At 38.4% G+C, this 18,394-nt stretch overlaps 1 protein-coding gene across 3 annotated transcripts in view; it reads right to left on the reverse strand.

Annotated features, from left to right (window-relative positions):
- Positions 1 to 17,884, reverse strand: part of kiaa0319l (KIAA0319-like ortholog) — a 94,673-nt gene extending 76,789 nt beyond the window's left edge. For 2 of the 3 annotated variants that reach the window (XM_061983172.1, XM_061983171.1), the window contains exons 1-5: positions 17,720 to 17,884; positions 13,875 to 14,069; positions 12,287 to 12,390; positions 2,003 to 2,271; positions 1,785 to 1,859 (exon numbers count right to left, since the gene is read on the reverse strand). In XM_061983172.1, coding sequence (XP_061839156.1) covers positions 1,785 to 1,859; positions 2,003 to 2,271; positions 12,287 to 12,380 — 438 coding nt within the window. In that variant the 5' untranslated portion in view covers positions 12,381 to 12,390; positions 13,875 to 14,069; positions 17,720 to 17,884. Of the gene's footprint in view, positions 1 to 1,784; positions 1,860 to 2,002; positions 2,272 to 12,286; positions 12,391 to 13,872; positions 14,070 to 17,719 lie in introns of all 3 variants that reach the window. The other variant, XM_072915534.1, reaches the window with a different exon arrangement.
- Between the last annotated feature and the right edge of the window lie 510 nt (positions 17,885 to 18,394).

Consider the following 18,394-nt stretch of genomic DNA (forward strand, 5'->3'; position numbering starts at 1 on the left):
AAGTCATCAGAATCAAGTACTACACCAACTTATATTCTTGTCTTCATGATGTTGAACATGCTTGTATTATCACTAAACACCTTTAACTTAAACTCTAAAGACCGACTGCACAGTTCCTGCCTTCACAATAAAAGCGCTGCTTCATCCTGTCTGCGCTAACAAAATAAGAGTCTCCGAAAGCTGTCGCGCACAAGCTAGCAATCTACGGAGTTTGCCGCCAATGTATTTCCTGTAAAGTGTATAAAAACGAGTATGGAAGCTGGACAAATAAGATGGCAAAAACCAACCACTTTCATGTGGTATTGGACAGAAATGAGGACTTTTTTTCACCTCCATTTGAAAATGTGGACATTATCATCACTACTGTCTGATTCCAATCAATGCAAGTCATCAGAATCAAGTACTACACCAACTTATATTCTTGTCTTAATGATGTTGAACATGCTTGTATTATCACTAAACACCTTTAACTTAAACTCTAAAGACCGACTGCACAGTTCCTGCCTTCACAATAAAAGCGCTGCTTCATCCTGCCTGCGCTAACAAAATAAGAGTCTCCGAAAGCTGTCGCGCACAAGCTAGCAATCTACGGAGTTTGCCGCCAATGTATTTCCTGTAAAGTGTATAAATACGAGTATGGAAGCTGGACAAATAAGATGGCAAAAACCAACCACTTTCATGTGGTATTGGACAGAAATTAAGACTTTTTTTCACCTCCATTTGAAAATGTGGACATTATCATCACTACTGTCTGATTCCAATCAATGCAAGTCATCAGAATCAAGTACTACACCAACTTATATTCTTGTCTTCATGATGTTGAACATGCTTGTATTATCACTAAACACCTTTAACTTAAACTTTAAAGACCGACTGCACAGTTCCTGCCTTCACAATAAAAGCGCTGCTTCATCCTGCCTGCGCTAACAAAATAAGAGTCTCCGAAAGCTGTCGCGCACAAGCTAGCAATCTACGGAGTTTGCCGCCAATGTATTTCCTGTAAAGTGTATAAAAACGAGTATGGAAGCTGGACAAATAAGATGGCAAAAACCAACCACTTTCATGGGGTATTGGACAGAAATGAGGACTTTTTTTCACCTCCATTTGAAAATGTGGACATTATCATCACTACTGTCTGATTCCAATCAATGCAAGTCATCAGAATCAAGTACTACACCAACTTATATTCTTGTCTTCATGATGTTGAACATGCTTGTATTATCACTAAACACCTTTAACTTAAACTCTAAAGACCGACTGCACAGTTCCTGCCTTCACAATAAAAGCGCTGCTTCATCCTGTCTGCGCTAACAAAATAAGAGTCTCCGAAAGCTGTCGCGCACAAGATAGCAATCTACGGAGTTTGCCACCAATGTATTTCCTGTAAAGTGTATAAAAAGGAGTATGGAAGCTGGACAAATAAGATGGCAAAAACCAACCACTTTCATGTGGTATTGGACAGAAATTAGGACTTTTTTTCACCTCCATTTGAAAATGTGGACATTATCATCACTACTGTCTGATTCCAATCAATGCAAGTCATCAGAATCAAGTACTACACCAACTTATATTCTTGTCTTCATGATGTTGAACGTGCTTGTATTATCACTAAACACCTTTAACTTAACAAAAACGTCTCTCTCATAAATAAATCAATATAAATCATATATATGAATGAGGTAGATCCCCTCCACTCGGTCAATTGAAAAGTAGCTCGCCTGCTGAAAAAGTGTGGGCAACCCCTGGTCTGGCCCTACCTATACTATAAATTAACTTCAAATTACCGTGCTGGTCTGTTGTTCTGTTTGTGGGCCTTGTTGTGCATGGCGGACCCTCCTCCCCCTTTTTGTGGCAGGACCCTTCAAGAAGCATAGAAAACAAAATGATTGTTAACTAAGGGAACGTTACCAACATCACGTATATTTTAGAAGTATTCCCTGTAATGGCAATATCACAATTAAGGTTCAAGTGATTCAAATCAGGGTAATCTTTGAAGTCGTACCTTGGAGAGCATCTGAAAGAGGCCGAGCGACTCTTCGTGAGGTTGGGGCATATAAAAGATGGGGCAGCCGCCCTTCAAGGAGCAACGAAGAAGCACGCATCGCCCACTGAGGATCCACACAGCGTTGCAGCTGGGATTCAGGCAGCAGGCCTCCCAACATGTCGCCCCGCCTTTCCCCTCTGCAAGAGGGTACCAGCCCAGGCCGAGGACGCTGCTCCACTGGATCCCCAGCACCCCGCCCGTGACCCGGCAGAGATCTGCTGATACGCCTGGAGGGAGACAGAGGACATCCATTAGCTTCTGTATGAACATGAGTCACATGACCTTTGGGAGGGCAGGCCCCTATGGCACAGATAGTATTACCACCGCAGAAAGAGCAGGAGGGTAGCAGCAATTTTGTCAGAAAATAAAGTGAAAGGTTTACATATACACAGTACAGACAGACCTTCTCCTCATTCAATGTGTTTTCTTTATTTTCATGACTATTTACATTGTAGATTGTCACTGAAGGCATCAAAACTATGAATGAACACATGTGGAGTTATGTACTTAAAAAAAAAAAAAGGTGAAATAACTGAAAACATGTTTTATATTCTAGTTTCTTCAGAATAGCCACCCTTTGCTCTGATTACTGCTTTGCACACTCTTGGCATTCTCTCCATGAGCTTCAAGACTGTTGGAAAACCATTTCAGGTGACTACGGGTGACGGGGCGGCATGGCGTAGTGGGTAGAGCAACCGTGCCAGAAACCTGAGGGTTGCAGGTTCGCTCCCCGCCTCTTACCATCCAAAAATCGCCGCCGTTGTGTCCTTGGGCGGGACACTTCACCCTTTGCCCCCGGTGCCACTCACACCGGTGAATTGAATGATGATTGATAGGTGGTGGTCGGAGGGGCCGTTGGCGCAAATTGCAGCCACGCTTCCGTCAGTCTACCCCAGGGCAGCTGTGGCTATGAAAGTAGCTTACCACCACCAGGTGTGAATGATTGATGGGTTCTACATGTAAAGCGACTTTGGGTACTTAGAAAAGCGCTATATAAATCCCAGTTATTATTATTATTATTATTACTATTACTACCTCTTAACTCTGGGTTAAATCACCAAAATGATTCCCGAGCGCGGCCACCGCTGCTGCTCACTGCTCCCCTCACCTCACCTCCCAGGGGGTGGAACAAGGGGATGGGTCAAATGCAGAGGATAATTTCACCACACCGAGTGTGTGTGTGTGTGTGTGTGTGACTATAAGTGGTACTTTAACTTTATTGCAATCAAAGAACAATTTTGTTCTTAAATAAAATAATGAACATACAATACAACTTGTCTTTTAGTAGTAAGTAAACAAACAAAGGCTCCTAATTAGTCTCCTGATGTATGCAGTAACATATTGTGTCATTTATTAACCTATTATTTTGTCAAAAATATAAAAGGACAAGCTGTAAAAAAAATATTATTAATGTACTTGTTCATTTACTGTTAATATCTGCTTATCTTCTTCTACACTTCTCTTAAAATATAATAATCACTTATTCTGCTCTTGTTTGGATACTCCATCCATCCATCCATTTTCTACCGTTTGTCCCTTTTGGGGTCGCGGGGGGTGCTGGAGCCTATCTCAGCTGCATTCGGGCGGAAGGCGGGGTACACCCTGGACAAGTCGCCACCTCATCGCAGGGCCAACACAGATAGACAGACAACATTCACACTCACATTCACACACTAGGGCCAATTTAGTGTTGCCAATCAACCTATCCCCAGGTGCATGTTTTTGGAGGTGGGAGGAAGCCGGAGTACCCGGAGGGAACCCACGCAGTCACAGGGAGAACATGCAAACTCCACACAGAAAGATCCCGAGCCCTGGATTGAACTCAGGACCTTCGTATTGTGAGGCACACGCACTAACCCCTGTTACACCGTGCTGCCCTTTTGTTTGGATATTTTACATTAGTTTTGGATGATACCACAAATTTAGGTATTGATCTGATACCACGTAGTTACAGGATCATACAATGGTCATAATTTAAGTTTCTCATGTGTCTTGAGTTAATGAGTATAATATGAATTTAAAAAAGAAAAAAGATTTTGTGACGATAAAAAAAATATTGATGTAGTATCGACTAGATACACTATTGTACTTGGTATCATTACAGTGGATGTCAGGTGTAGATCCACCCATGGCATTTGTTTACATTGTGACGCAGATGAGCAACGGTGTGTAGTGAAGCATGTTTAGCTATTGCTCGTCCTGCAGGGATGATACTTGTAAGAAACGTACTTTATTTGTTGCCATGGAGGAGAGGATTAGTGATTTAGAAGAAGCTAAAACACTGCCGATTGCGGACGGACGTTAGCTGCTAGCTAGCTAACCATGTCTTAAAGCACCTCTTCCTGAGGGTGTTTCAGTGTTATAACTTCACCTTTATCGACAGTTTTTAGGCTAAAATGCGTCCCTTCTCCTTTTTCTGTCTACACACTGTGTCTGCTTGTAAGTACTTTGTGATTGTGCGCTGCCGAACATGCTCCTCTGCAAAGCAAAGCAATAATAATACTGAAATAAACTGCAACAAAGTGCAATTAACAGTGCAATAAATGCCAATAACAGTGCAATACATTTTAAAGGTGCAATATAAACATCACATCTTTCATATAAATCGACAGTATTACCGTTTTTCTATTTTTATTTCTTTTCATAACATGGTCACTACTGCCTAGTTTCTCTTGTTATATTCTTATTTTTACTGTAATATTTTTATCCTTATTGTTACTTTACTTATTGTCATTTTATTTCTATTTATATCTTCATTATTTACTTTTTAAAATTATATCTCAAATCTGTACACTGCTGCTGGAATTGTAATTTTCCTGAGGGAACTCTCCTGAAGGAATCAATAATGTACTATCTATCTATATATCCATCTATGTAAAACCAGCAATGTCATGACGTGACGACAACGTGCCGTCATGCCTGCAAAAAAAAATTAAAATATGGCGAACCGGTACTTTTCCAACAGAGTATAGCAGTGTTTTTCAACCTCTTTTGAGGCAAGGCACATTTTTTTCATGAAAAAAATCCGGAGGCACACCACCAGCAGAAAACGTTAAAAAAATGAAACTCCACCAGGTCGTCGTGCCTTATTTTGAGTTTGTTGGTGTTTTCCTGTGTGTAGTGCTTTAGTTCTTGTCTTGCGCTGTTATTTTGGTGGCCCTTCCTGTTTTGTTAGTCTTTTCCTGTAGCAGTTTCATGTCTTCCTTTGAGCGCTATTCCGCGCACCTGCTTTGTGTTAGCAAGCAAGACTATTTAAGTTGTTGCTATGCTTCTTTGTGTGGACATTGTTGATTGTTATGTCATGTACGGATGTACTTTGTGGACGCCGTAAGTTTTTGCTGTCGTCCAGCATTCTGTTTCTGTTTACTTTGTAGCCAGTTCAGCTTTACTTTCGTTTTGCATAGCCATTGCCTTTTCCTTTCCCTTTCGTTTATTTTTTATTTAAGCATTACATACCCTTTACCTGCACACTGCCTCCCGCTGTGGTCTGCATATTGGGATCACAACAAACCCTCCTTGTCTCACCAGACACATTCCGACTTTTACAAAGCAATTAACTACCAGCTGCCACCTACTGATATGGACTATTACGTGGTTACCCTGCCGAGTTTTACACAACACAGACACTAAGCAACGGCACATTATAACTATTGATTTGCAAAAAATATTTTTTGGAACAATTAGGTGAAGTTGCATAATTTCCCACGGCACACCAGACAATATCTCACGGCACTACTGTGCCGCAGCACAAGGAGTATAGTACCATTTTTGATTGATTAGTACCGCGATACTATACTGGTACTGGTATACTGTACAACCCTACTTCAAACATACGCTGATGACAAGTGTTACTTTGCAGTGCGGCAGCAGTTTTTATGGATCTAACTAAAGCATTTGACACAATTAATCACAATATTTTAATAAAAAAAACTAGAACGATATGGCATCAGAGGCATACCTGCCAACTTTTGAAATCAGAAAAACCTAGTAGCCAGGGTCCAGGGGCCGCAGGCCCCGGTAGGTCCAGGACAAAGTCCTGGTGGGGGGTTCAGGCTTCGCCCCCCGACGCAAAATGATTATTAGCATTCAGACAGGTTAAAATGTTGCTAAAAGCATCACTTTTCTATCAGTCACAGTGACTTTTCAAAACAAAAATATTACAGCAAAAATCATATGGGTTGATTGACATGTTTATTCTGTAAGCTAACTTCAATAGTTTGAAATTATTTTGACAGTTAATGCCAGTTATCCTGTCAACCTTTCACAAGACTTCAATTTGTTAATTGAAAGTATAAACAGTATAAACACTTTTTACAGTAAACAAATGGTAAAACAGTACTAAACAATTCCATTAAAAAAAAAATTGGTGTCATTATTAACTTTCTGTCCAAGCTTGTATAATCTACTGCCTTGTTCAATTGTATAAAATATTCTGTGCCTAAAATTCACATTTCTATCACAATTATCATACTGTAAACATGGTAAGCTAACTTCATTAAAATTAATAGTCCTGTCAATAGCATGGAATTACAATTCAAATGTAGTTTTTTTGTAAGCCTTTCAAAAGAATTCAAAATATGAAAAATTCATGAAAATTAATTTAAGCCATCAGACACTTGAAAAGTGGCACATCACATCTCTAATGTAATCATTTGAACTTTTCAACAGAAATAGCACTGCAAAAATATTAAGGACATACTTCTGTATTTTGGTAGTTATGCTGTCAACATTTAACAAGATTTCTTCAACTTGGACTTGAAAGCATAAATAGTATAAACACTTTTAACAGTATAACAGTACTAAACAATTCCAATAGATAACATTGGTGTCATTACCTTTCTGTGGCTAAAATCCGAAAAACGTGGAAAGTTTTCCACTTGTATCGCTAGCAACGGCATTAGACTTGTGTTTTTTTGTCCCAACGTGGTCTTTTACATCGCTAATTCCTCCGTGTCCGATCGAAAAATCTTGTCTGCACAAGGTGCAATTCGCGTAGTTTTCACCCTTTTTGGAACGGATAATTATTCCCGGATAGGCTTTTGAATATTCTTCACGGAATGACTGCAGTTTTCTTTTCGGTTTAAGACTCGTTTGCGATTTTTCTCCGGCTGATTCCATGATCGTTCGCTCGTTTGGAAACAATGGCAACTGGTGCCTCGTGCTTGGCAGCGGTGCTATAAATAGCCTCGCGCATTTAAAAAAAAAATTTTTTTTTAATTAATGAAAAACCGTATTTTTTATCACTGCAACAGTAACCCGGAATAGGTTGATGAAAACCGTACTAATTACGGGAAAACCGGAGTAGTTGGCAGGTATGCAGAGGGTTAGTCTTAAACTGGATAAGAAGTTATCTAATGAACAGGAAACAATACGTGAAGGTAGGCGAACACACCTCTACAACGCTAAATATATCCTGTGGTGTACCTCAGGGATCAATACTAGGACCTAAATTATTCAATCTATATATAAATGACATTTGTAAAGTTACAAAAGATTTAAAGTTAGTATTATTTGCGGATGATACAACAGCGTTTTGTTCAGGAGAGAACACACAGAAGATACTACAAATAATAACAGAAGAAATTAACAAATTAAAAAGATGGTTTGACAAAAACAGACAATCTCAGTAAAACTAAAATAATGCTATTTGGTAACAGTAGAAGAGAAAGTCAAACACATACAAATAGACGGAATAGAAATTGAAAGAGTAAATGAAACCAAATTTCTAGGTATAATGATTGATGATAAATTGAACTGGAAATCTCACGTAAAAAATATACAACATAAAGTAGCAAGAAACACGTCAATAATGAATAAAGCAAAACATGTTTTAGACAAAAAAATCTCTTCATATTCTCTACTGCTCACTAGTGTTACCATATCTGAGTTATTGTGCAGAAATATGGGGAAATAACTACAAAAGTACACTTCATTCATTAACGGTGTTACAAAAAAGATCAGTTAGAATAATACATAATGTTGGATATAGAGAACACACAAATCCTTTATTTATTGAATCAAAGATACTGAAATTCTACGACATAGTGAATTTGCAAACAGCTAAAATTATACACAAAGCAAACTATAACCTGCTACCCAAGAATATACAACAATTCTTCTCAAAAAAAGAGGAGAAATATAATCTTAGGGAGAAATGTAATTTAAAACATTTGTATGCACGTACAACACTTAAGACCTTCAGTATATCAGTATGTGGAATTAAATTATGGAATGGATTAAGCAAAGCAATCAAACAATGTACTAATATGATCCACTTCAAGAAACTCTTCAAACTTAAAGTGTTTACAAAGTACAAAGAAGAAGAACCATGATAAACATTCTGAATTTATTTAACTCATCCATTCTTTCATTCTTTCACTCACAAAATAATCTTACTTATCTCAACATATGAAATGTAACTTACTTCACCAATTATCATTTATTTACTTATTTTATTGTGATTACTTATGGAGTATATTGTGAATAAATTGAGAACAGGAAGTGAACAAAAGTTTTAGCAACTGTTATGTAAAAGAAAAGGGGTAGGATCAAATAAGCTCTGCTTCTTCCTACTCCTTTTCGAACATGTTGAAAAGAGAAACTGGAGATTGTGATGTATCATGTTGTATACCGTATTTTCCGCACTATTAGCCGCACCTAAAAAACACAAATTTACTCAAAAGCTGACAGTGCGGCTTATAACCCGGTGCGCTTTATATATGGATTAATATTAAGATTCATTTTCATAAAGTTTAGGTCTCGCAACTACGGTAAACAGCCGCCATCTTTTTTCCCCGTAGAAGAGGAAGCGCGTCTTCTTCTACGGCAAGCAACCGCCAAGGTAAGCACCCGCCCCCATAGAACAGGAAGCGCTTCTTCTTCTACTATAAGCAACCACCCGCCCCCGTAGAAGAAGAAGAAGCGCGCGGATATTACGTTTCATTTCCTTTGTGTGTTTACATCTGTAAAGACCACAAAATGGCTCCTACTAAGCGACAGGTTTCCGGTTCATGAAAAGACGCAATCTCTCCATCCGCACACGGACTACTATTTCACAGCAACTGCCTAAAGACTTTCAAGAAAAGCTGGCTACTTTCCGTGCATATTGTAAAAACAAGATAGCTGAAAAAAAGATCCGGCCAGAGAACATTATCAACATGGACGAGGTTCCACTGACTTTTGATATTCCTGTGAACCGCACTGTGGATACAACGGGAGCACGTACGGTGAATATTCGCACTACAGGGAATGAGAAGTCATCCTTCACTGTGGTTCTAGCTTGCCATGCTAATGGCCAGAAACTTCCACCCATGGTGATATTCAAAAGGAAGACCTTGCCAAAAGAGACCTTTCCAGCCGGCGTCATCATAAAAGCTAACTCGAAGGGATGGATGGATGAAGAAAAGATGAGCGAGTGGTTAAGGGAAGTTTACGCGAAGAGGCCGGGTGGCTTTTTTCACGCAGCTCCGTCCATGTTGATATACGACTCCATGCGCGCCCACATCACGCTGGTTTTTAATATATTATTAAAGTTTGACTGACCTATCTGACTGTTTTTTTGACATTCCCTTTAGCGCAGTTAGATGCGGCTTATAACACGGGGCGGCTTATAGGTGGACAAAGTTTTGAAATATGCCGTTCATTGAAGGCGCGGCTTATAACCCAGGGCGCCTTATGGTGCGGAAAATACGGTACTTGCATGTTCGAAATAAACTCAAACTCAAACTCAAGATGCCAACTAGAACTAGAACTGGTATTTGCAAGAGAGCTGCTCTAACTGAGTAATAACCCAGTCTTGAAAAATAATAGGTGACAGTTGGAAAAATGCTAACCGAAGGCGCAGGTGAGGCGAAATCGTGTGTGGAGCAGGAAGCTCACTTCTTATCCTTTCCTTTAAAGCCGAGCCATGGAGTAAAAGGCAAAGTGATGCAACAAATGAGAGCAACAGTGACAACTAAAAGGATCTATTCACAGAACACTTCTCGCAAGAGCTGACACACAGCCACGGCTTGAGTAATCTGCCGTGTCAGCGGCAGCAGAGAGGAAATTAGGCGTTTTCCCGACAAAACAAGACACTGACTAAAGCCCGAAGCACATTATGCAATCAGCACAAAAACTCCACCCTCCGAGGCGACCCGTACCAGCCATCCAATCTGTCAGTGGAGTGCACTGCTGCGGTCTGCTTCTCCCTAATGAAATTACTCTACAAATGATTTAACGAGCTCCGATGGGGAGCAGTAATTATAATTTACGCACAAAACAGGTCCCGAACGTTGTGAATGTGATCGAAAAAAAACATTGGAGTGAATGGAAGTGTGGAGACTATGAGCCAAAATTCCACACTTTGTTTTTAAGACAAGACCCCAGATCTTTTATAGATACATTTTAAAAGGGATATCCATACCTGCCAACTTTTGAAATCAGAAAAACCTAGTAGCCAGGGTCCAAGGGCCGCAGGCCCCGGTAGGTCCAGGACAAAGTCCTGGTGGAGGGTTCAGGGCTTCGCCCCCCGACGCAAAATGATTATTAGCATTCAGACAGGTTAAAATGTTGCTAAAACCATCACTTTTCTATCAGTCACAGTGACTTTTCAAAACAAAAATATTACAGCAAAAATCATATGGGTTGATTGACATGTTTATTCTGTAAGCTAACTTCAATAGTTTGAAATTATTTTGACAGTTAATGCCAGTTATCCTGTCAACCTTTCACAAGACTTCAATTTGTTAATTGAAAGTATAAACAGTATAAACACTTTTTACAGTAAACAAATGGTAAAACAGTACTAAACAATTCCATTAAAAAAAAAATTGGTGTCATTATTAACTTTCTGTCCAAGCTTGTATAATCTACTGCCTTGTTCAATTGTAAAAAATATTCTGTGCCTAAAATTCACATTTCTATCACAATTATCATACTGTAAACATGGTAAGCTAACTTCATTAAAATTAATAGTCCTGTCAATAGCATGGAATTACAATTCAAATGTAGTTTTTTTGTAAGCCTTTCAAAAGAATTAAAAATATGAAAAATTAATGAAAATTAATTTAAGCCATCAGACACTTGAAAAGTGGCACATCACATCTCTAATGTAATCATTTGAACTTTTCAACAGAAATAGCACTGCAAAAATATTAAGGACATACTTCTGTATTTTGGTAGTTATGCTGTCAACATTTAACAAGATTTCTTCAACTTGGACTTGAAAGCATAAATAGTATAAACACTTTTAACAGTATGTCGTGCTGTGAAATACAGCCGACAGGATTGCGCACCAAACACGAAGCAAGGCCAAAGCGCATATGCATGGTGCAGGAGAACAAAGGACTTCTTTCATTTAAGGTTTGTGATAAACCATCAAACTCATTCGTTAAAAAGGACTCTATAGTAATATAAAGCGAATTTTTCTGGACATTATCATGCAAGAAAAGTTTATTTTTGGGACCGCGATCACCGCGTAATGATTTTTAAAGGTTGCATTACAAACATTTAACTGTCCCATGTGATCAGCCAGTGCGATTGGAAATCCATGCTCAATTATTGCCTCCGTAAATAAAACTTCGGCATTTATCACATCCAAAGAATCTGTTTGGGCGACGAAAAACGTTGAAAGTTTTCCACTTGTATCGCTAGCAACGGCATTAGACTTGTGTTTTTTTGTCCCTACGTGGTCTTTTACATCGCTAATTCCTCCGTGTCCGATCGAAAAATCTTGTCTGCACAAGGTGCAATTCGCGTAGTTTTCACCCTTTTTTTTTTTTTTTAATTAATGAAAAACCGTATTTTTTATCACTGCAACCGTAACCCGGAATAGGTTGATGAAAACCGTACGAATTACGGGAAAACCGGAGTAGTTGGCAGGTATGGATATCAGCTGAAACAGTGTGGATAGCTTTTGAACTTTTCTCTCACAAAACAGATGATTGTTGAGTAAAAGCCCATTTTGGCCTCTGTTTAGCCCCCCCCCTCCCCTCAACACACACACAGCATCCACTCACACAGAGCTCTTATTGTTCAAACCCCCGACTAGACGGGCACAAGAGGGGTGCCAACAGGCCTCTACGACAGTAAAAACCTACAAACAAGATAAAAAGGGGGCATGAGAAGATCCCAAAGAGGATGAGGACCCACCTTAAGTAAGCAATCGCCGCCCTCAAACAGTTTAACAAGCACAGATGCGGGCCGGTTATCAGTTCTCTGTCAATAAATGCGCATTACGTTTTTTTTTTTTAATTGTCGTACCTGTGGGAGGGGCCAGGAGTAGGAGGTGGGTGAGTGGCAGCAGGAGGAGGTGAGGTAAACTCCACGAGAGCAGATGCTGGTATGCAGAAGACATTTTCAAAAACCTACAAGAAGGAAGAAAGAATGTTAGCGTGTTGTGTTGTACAGCAGTGGTGTCCAACATGGCAGGACAGGTATATAAAATACAATTTTGAATTTTTTTTTTAATCCTGCATCAGAACATTATGAAGGATGATTAGGGAAATTATAAAAGCTGAAGGAATGTTTTTATTATTATTTGTTGATTACAATTGAAATGTAATTAAAATGTTATTTTTAAAAAGAATATTTAATAAGAATTATTTTTTAAATCACAAAGCTGGGACTATTTTATTGTTAAATCAAATTTTAACTAATTAAAATGTTATTTTATTAAAGTATACATTTATAATAATAATTTAGATAAAACAACTGAAAAGAAGTACAATTGAAAATTATTTCAAATGTTATTTAAAAAAAATGATATTTAATAAGACTTTTTTTTAATTTTTTAATTGCAAACCTGGGACTATTTTATTTTTAAATAAAATTTTAACTAATTAAAATGTTATTTTATTAAAGTATACATATATATAATAACAATTTATATAAAACAACCGAAAAGAAGTACGATTGAAAATTATTTAAAATGTTGTTTAAAAAAATATTTAACATTTTTTATTTATTTTTTTAATCGCAAACCTGGGACTATTTTATTGTTAAATCGAATGTTAACTAATTACATTTTTTTCTTTTCTTTTTTTTTAAGTATACATTTTTTATAATTTAGATACAACAACAGAAAAGCTGAGAAATATATATTTTTTTATTAAAATTGAAATGAATTTAAATGTATTGATATATTTGTATAAATATTCAATATTTATGTAGGGAAAAAAAAGCACTTTATAAATAGTTTGATTAAATACTAACTTAAATAAAAACAAAACCCATTGAAAAGAGAGAATGTTTTATTTTGTTTAATTAAAATGTTATCTGCTTCTTCCTATTCTTTTTAGGACATGCTGTACAGACTACAAACAGTTGTCAGAATTATTATTATTTTCAATTGTATATTATAAAACTGTAAAAAAAAAACTAAATAAACGTATCCTTTTATTTTCCTATATAAGGGTTTTAGTGGAAACCCTTGCTTTAGATTAATTATTGTATATTCTGTTATAGGGGCCAAAAGCAACAAAATGTCATTCTTATCTGTACTGTAAAGTTCAAATTTGAATGACAATAAAAAGGAAGTCTAATTCTAAGTCTAATTTACTGTCCCCTCCCAGAACCTGACGGTATGTATTTATTTAGTTTAAAAAAAAACCTATGAGTTGCCAGTACCAGCATTCTACACACAATCTAAGATAATTAGGACCCAATAAGAAAAGTCCCCCTGCCTCTCACACCCCCAACCCTGCAATTTGAGAAGAGAATAAATGGAAAAGCAAGGGCTTACAGTATTAACACCTGCATTTTTAATTTCCATCATTATGATGCACGCTCAAAATGAGCATGACGTCCCATACTGTGATTTCGCACGAAGGCGTCAAAAGAAATGTGGCACCTGTTTAACAACTGAAGCCGGCTGACGGCGCCACGTCGACCTTTTTCCCGGCGGCCCGGCTGTGCGAAAGGCGAAGCGGGGAGAAGTCGGGGGTGCTCTGGGGCGACGGGTAAAGGTTGATTGACGCCAACGTTGTGTGGAGGGAATCCAACATGGCCGCTGAGGCGGGCCTTCACAGTATCAGATGTTCATAAGCTGGAGGCGGGACAATACAGACAGAATGAGAACACTGTTCAACTCAATTGTTTTGGGTGCCACAGTTCTCCCTTTACTAATACCGTATTTTCTAATGTTCTATACTTTGAATGGAACATATACAATTTTAGTGTTGTTTACTTGAGTCATATTGCAGTCTACACATATCTCTTATGTGTGACTGCCATCCTATTGCAGTCTACGCGTATCTCTTATGTGTGACTGCCATCCTACTGCAGTCTAAACGTATCTCTTATGTGTGACAGCCATCTACTGGTCACACTTATCATTCCGCCATGTACCAAAATAAAATAGCTTCGAGGTCGGTAAGCACAACCAAAATGATTTCCGTACATTAAGCCAGTGTTTTTCAACCACTGTGCCGCGGCACACGTGAGATACAATCTGGTGTGCCGTGGGAGATGATCTAATTTTACCTACCGTATTTTTCGTACTATAAGTCGCAGTTTTTTTTCATAGGGTGCGACTTATACTCAGGAGCGACTTATGTGTGAAATTGTTAACACATTACCGTGAAATATCAAATAATATTATTTAGCTCATTCACGTAAGAGACTAGACCAGGGGTCACCAACGCGGTGCCCGCGGGCACCAGGTAGCCCGTAAGGACCAGATGAGTAGCCCGCTGGCCTGTTCTAAAAATAGCTCAAATAGCAGCACTTACCAGTGAGCTGCCTCTATTTTTTAAATTTTATTTATTTACTAGCAAGCTGGTCTCGCTTTGCTTGACATTTTTAATTCTAAAGAGAGACAAAACTCAAATAGAATTTGAAAATCCAAGAAAATATTTTAAAGACTTGGTCTTCACTAACTGACAAAGAAACAGATAACAGATTTGGTGTCCAGTTCAAAGTGTGACATGATTTATTTAAAAATTTGAGAGTGGACTTTTGTATTTTACATGAGTTATTATTTGTACAAACATGGTGCAAAGTAATTCATAATTTGTTAAAAAAAATGTTAGTGGCTAGCTAGTTAAAATGGGATATTGTGATTTCACAAGACTGTCTTAGAAATGATCATTTGAAAATGTTCAATTTGAAAAATGTGCACTTAGAGAAAATATAAAAATAAAGTGTTGCATATTGATATTTATCTGTTTCTATATATATTTATTGTGAGAAACCATTAAGATGATCAGTGTTTCCACAAAGATAAATATCAATAATTATTAAAAAATAACAGAGTTAAAGGTAAATTGAGCAAATTGGCTATTTCTGGCAATTTATTTAAGTGTGTATCAAACTGGTAGCCCCTGCGATGAGGTGGTGACTTATCTAGGGTGTACACCGCCTTCCGCCCGATTGTAGCTGAGATAGGCTCTAGCGCCCTCCGCGACCCCGAAGGGAATAAGCGGTAGAAAATGGATGGATGGAAACTGGTAGCCCTTCGCATTAATCAGTACCCAATAAGTAGCTCTTGGTTTCAAAAAGGTTGGTGACCCCTGGACTAGACGTATAAGATTTCATGGGATTTAGCGATTAGGAGTGACAGATTGTTTGGTAAACGTATAGCATGTTCTATATGTTATAGTTATTTGAATGACTCTTACCATAATATGTTACCATACCTGCCAACTTTTGAAATCAGAAAAACCTAGTAGCCAGGGTCCAGGGGCCGCAGGCCCCGGTATGTCCAGGACAAAGTCCTGGTGGGGGGTTCAGGCTTCGCCCCCCGACGCAAAATGATTATTAGCATTCAGACAGGTTAAAATGTTGCTAAAAGCATCACTTTTCTATCAGTCACAGTGACTTTTCAAAACAAAAATATTACAGCAAAAATCATATGGGTTGATTGACATGTTTATTCTGTAAGCTAACTTCAATAGTTTGAAATTATTTTGACAGTTAATGCCAGTTATCCTGTCAACCTTTCACAAGACTTCAATTTGTTCATTGAAAGTATAAACAGTATAAACACTTTTTACAGTAAACAAATGGTAAAACAGTACTAAACAATTCCATAAAAAAAAAAAATTGGTGTCATTATTAACTTTCTGTCCAAGCTTGTATAATCTACTGCCTTGTTCAATTGTAAAAAATATTCTGTGCCTAAAATTCACATTTCTATCACAATTATCATACTGTAAACATGGTAAGCTAACTTCATTAAAATTAATAGTCCTGTCAATAGCATGGAATTACAATTCAAATGTAGTTTTTTTGTAAGCCTTTCAAAAGAATTCAAAATATGAAAAATTAATGAAAATTAATTTAAGCCATCAGACACTTGAAAAGTGGCACATCACATCTCTAATGTAATCATTTGAACTTTTCAACAGAAATAGCACTGCAAAAATATTAAGGACATACTTCTGTATTTTGGTAGTTATGCTGTCAACATTTAACAAGATTTCTTCAACTTGGACTTGAAAGCATAAATAGTATAAACACTTTTAACAGTATGTCGTGCTGTGAAATACAGCCGACAGGATTGTGCACCAAACACGAAGCAAGGCCAAAGCGCATGCATGGTGCAGGAGAACAAAGGACTTCTTTCATTTAAGGTTTGTGATAAACCATCAAACTCATTCGTTAAAAGGACTCTATAGTAATATAAAGCGAATTTTTCTGGACATTATCATGCAAGAAAAGTTTATTTTTGGGACCGCGATCACCGCGTAATGATTTTTAAAGGTTGCATTACAAACATTTAACTGTCCCATGTGATCAGCCAGTGCGATTGGAAATCCATGCTCAATTATTGCCTCCGTAAATAAAACTTCGGCATTTATCACATCCAAAGAATCTGTTTGGGCGACGAAAAACGTTGAAAGTTTTCCACTTGTATCGCTAGCAACGGCACTAGACTTGTGTTTTTTTGTCCCAACGTGGTCTTTTACATCGCTAATTCCTCCGTGTCCGATCGAAAAATCTTGTCTGCACAAGGTGCAATTCGCGTAGTTTTCACCCTTTTTTTTTTTTTTAATTAATGAAAAACCGTATTTTTTATCACTGCAACCGTAACCCGGAATAGGTTGATGAAAACCGTACGAATTACGGGAAAACCGGAGTAGTTGGCAGGTATGCGCTTGTCCCGTTCGGGGTCGCGCGGGGTGCTGGAGCCTATCTCCGCTGCATTTGGGCGGAAAGCAGGGTACACCCTGGACATGTCGCCACCTCATCGCAGGGCCAACACAGATAGACAGACAACATTCACACACTAGGGCCAATTTAGTGTTGCCAATCAACCTATCCCCAGGTGCATGTTTTTGGATTTGGTAGGAAGCCGGAGTACCCGGAGGGAACCCACGCAGTCAACATGCAAACTCCACACAGAAAGATCCCGAGCCCGGGATTGAACTCAGGACCTTCGTGTTGTGAGGCACATGCACTAACCCCTGTACCACCGTGCTGCCCTGGGTAAATGTCTTCTACCTAAAACCAGTGGCAGTGTACTGTATTGGTAAGATTAAACAATCCATATCACTACTAGTGACAGAGAATAGTCATCACTTAATCAGAAAACAACACTGATCAATAGTCAACGAGAGAATGATTGAAGAGATGACATTAAAACAGTATTTGATGTAGAATGGTGTGCATTTTAGCAAGGTCTTAAGAGTGATTGGATGGCGCATTTATCAACTTCATAACGATCGGCTCATATTCTATGCATAATGTATTTACCTGTTTAATCCTGGCTCCTTGCTTTACGGCACCTTGAGGCTAACAGCTGCTGGCATCTCTTATCACTTATTTACACACCACGGGATCCACGCGTGGGCTTTCGACATGCAGCATTCCAGAAGAAAAAAAAACAGAAGTGAGACTTTACGGGTCTCGTACTTCCTTTTTTTTAATCCTCCTCGTCACCCCAAGGTGCAGTAAATTGGGTCACTATCGCCGTCGCCCGTACAGCTGACTCTGTAATCACAGTCAAGTCACCAGTAAGCGTTAAAACACATTTCCTGTGCTTTTGCCTTTCACAATAAATGACTACAGCTCGAGGCGTCTTTAACATTTTTTTACAGGCAATAACAACTCACTGGCAAGCATAAGCAATTGAAAGAACCTGCGTGGATACAAGTAATGAAATACGAATACGGAAAACAGATTTTTTTTTTTCGATGTTAAATTAAAAATGTGCCGCTTCATTGGTTAATGAAGGACATTGACCTTAATCTTACTGCTTCCGGTCTGCGTCACCTGTTTACCACGCTGTCCAATGCAAACACCGCAACGGACTGCTTTACCTTGTATTTCTTGCGTGGCTCGTCATTTTAGCCTATAATTCGTTGAAGCGGACAAATGACAAAGAGGGGAAATTATTGATAACTACGGGCGACGTTGCGAAACGGCCCA

The sequence above is a fragment of the Nerophis lumbriciformis genome, linkage group LG21 (genome assembly GCF_033978685.3).
Source record: "Nerophis lumbriciformis linkage group LG21, RoL_Nlum_v2.1, whole genome shotgun sequence".
Classification (NCBI taxonomy): domain Eukaryota; kingdom Metazoa; phylum Chordata; class Actinopteri; order Syngnathiformes; family Syngnathidae; genus Nerophis; species Nerophis lumbriciformis.